General features: G+C 45.4%; 1 protein-coding gene across 1 annotated transcript in view; it reads right to left on the reverse strand.

Annotated features, from left to right (window-relative positions):
* Window positions 1-2,500, reverse strand: part of LOC116221397 (matrin-3-like) — a 26,788-nt gene that overhangs the window by 19,524 nt on the left and 4,764 nt on the right. The window contains exons 5-6 of the mRNA XM_042708384.1: window positions 2,060-2,216; window positions 1,308-1,462 (exon numbers count right to left, since the gene is read on the reverse strand). Of these exons, the coding sequence (XP_042564318.1) occupies window positions 1,308-1,462; window positions 2,060-2,216 (312 nt within the window). The remainder of the gene's footprint in view (window positions 1-1,307; window positions 1,463-2,059; window positions 2,217-2,500) is intronic.

The raw sequence follows: 2,500 nt of genomic DNA on the forward strand, positions 1-2,500 counted from the left end.
ACATGGGACAAAAGCCACCCCGAACTATTCCACTTGGAATTCTGCAAAAATATACTGGGTGTAAACAGGAGTTGCCCTAACATAGCGTGTAGAGCAGAGTTGGGAAGATCACCCACTCCTTCTAGACATACAAAAGAGAAGCAGCAAAATTCTGAAACCATCTGCAAATAAGCAAACCAGACAGGCACCACCACACTGCTGCCCAACTGAGGGATGGACACCCAGAGAGAGGACCCCTTCAACTACCTTGTCCAAAAACATGGGCTCAGCAAGAAAGACTTAAGCATTGCCTCAAAACTAAAACAAGTTAAAAGAAAGCTGTATAGAAAATTACACTAACTGCTGGAAAGAATCAAATGAAAGAATCCAGCAAGCTAAATGTATACAGCAACATTAAAAAAGGACTGGCAAATTGGCACCATACTTAATCCAAATAAAAAATTATAAACAAAGAATTCTATTAACAAATACAGGCTCAGCGACCATAGTCTTGCAGTAGAAAAAGGGGCGACACAGACAATGCTGGGTGGCTCCCGAAGGGAGACTATGGTCCACTGCAATATTAACGCTGTCGAAAATGAGGCCTCATTTTCTGACGGAATGTACAAAATACCACAATATAAGAAGTGCATATTACAAACAAAATACATCCACCCAGGTTTCATAAACCTAACGAACCAACAAAAACTACCATTCCTCCTGGGGGAAATAGAGACCTGTAACATTTTAGCCTCCGAATATGTGCAGTCCTGCCACATCCTCCGAGAGCAGGCCATACCACCAATAAACATAGGCCTGAACTCATAGTGTTTTTTTTTTTATCTATTCTTATCTGTCTATGTTTTTTCTTTACGTAATTATTATAATTGTAATGTTTTTTATTTAAGCATTTTTATTTTATGTATTTTTATTTTTTATTATTTAATTAACTGTTCCTGTATTACCATTGTTGTTATTATTGTTGTTATTATTATTGTTCTTATTGTTTAAGTGCTTTGGCAACAGTGTACCATACATTCATGCCAATAAAGCCATTGAAATTGAAAAAAATTGAGAGAGAGAGAGAGGAGAGAAAAGAGAGAAGGGGAGAGAGAGAGGGAGAGAGAGAGAGAGAGAGAGAGAGACAGAGAGAGAGAGAGAAGAGAGAAGGGGAGGAGAGAGAGAGACAGAGAGAAGTGGAGAGAGAGAGAGAGAGAGAGAGAGAGAGAGAGAAGGGGGAGAGAGAGAGAGAGAGAGAGAGAGAAGAGAGAGAGAGAGAGAGGAGACAGAGAGACAGAAGACAGACAGAGGAGAGAGAAGAGGTAGACACTGACGCAGACAGACAGACGGACGTACCGGGACCGTAGGTTCTTGTGGTGTTCCGTGCCGCTGCAGTGTTCCGCCTTGGCGGTCACCTCACTGGTGTAGAACACGTTACACAGTTTGCAGAAGAACCCACTGGCCGGAACTATGTAGTCTAAACCTGCAACACACAACCACCCTTTACCAGCAGAGAAAACACACACACACACACACACACACACACACACACACACAGGGGACGGGACAGACAACACACACAACCACACACACGACTAGGGGACAGAACACACAACACACACACACACACACACCACACACACACACGACTAGGGGACAGAACACACACACACACACACACACACACACACACAAACGACTAGGGACAGAACACATAACACACACAAACACACACACAGGGCATAGAACACACACCACCAGGAGATATCACATACAACACACACACACACACCCGGGGACAGAACACACAACACACACAACACGACGACTAGGGACAGAACACACAACACACACACACACACACACACACAGGACAGAACACACAACACACACAAACACACACACACACACACAACACAAACACACACACAGGGGACAGAACACACAACACACACAAACACGCCACACACACACGGGGACAGAACACACAACACACACAAACGACCAGGGCATAGAACACACACCACCAGGAGATCACACAACAGTGTGTGTGTGTGTGTGTGTGTGTGTGTGTACATACCCACTGGAGCGCCTGGCTGATACACACACTCCTCCGCTTCTACACTCGTCTTCTCTTTCTCATCCTTCTCTTCTTCACTCATCCTCCGTTTCTCATCCCTCTCTTCTGGCTCTGCAGGGGGAGGGTCCCCACATGGCCCCTCAAGGTCCGCAGATTCCTACACACACACACACACACACACACACACACACACACCACACACACACACACACACACAGACGAGCAGTTCACACACACACACGAGCAGTTCACACACACAGACACACACAGACACACACGAGCAGTTCACACACAGACACACACAGACGAGCAGTTCACACACACACACACACACAGACGAGCAGTTCACACACACACACAGCCGAACAGTTCACACACACACACAGCCGAACAGTTAACACACACACACACACAAAGACAGACCAGCACACACAAGCAATT

The sequence above is a fragment of the Clupea harengus genome, chromosome 8 (genome assembly GCF_900700415.2).
Source record: "Clupea harengus chromosome 8, Ch_v2.0.2, whole genome shotgun sequence".
Taxonomy (NCBI): Eukaryota; Metazoa; Chordata; class Actinopteri; order Clupeiformes; family Clupeidae; genus Clupea; species Clupea harengus.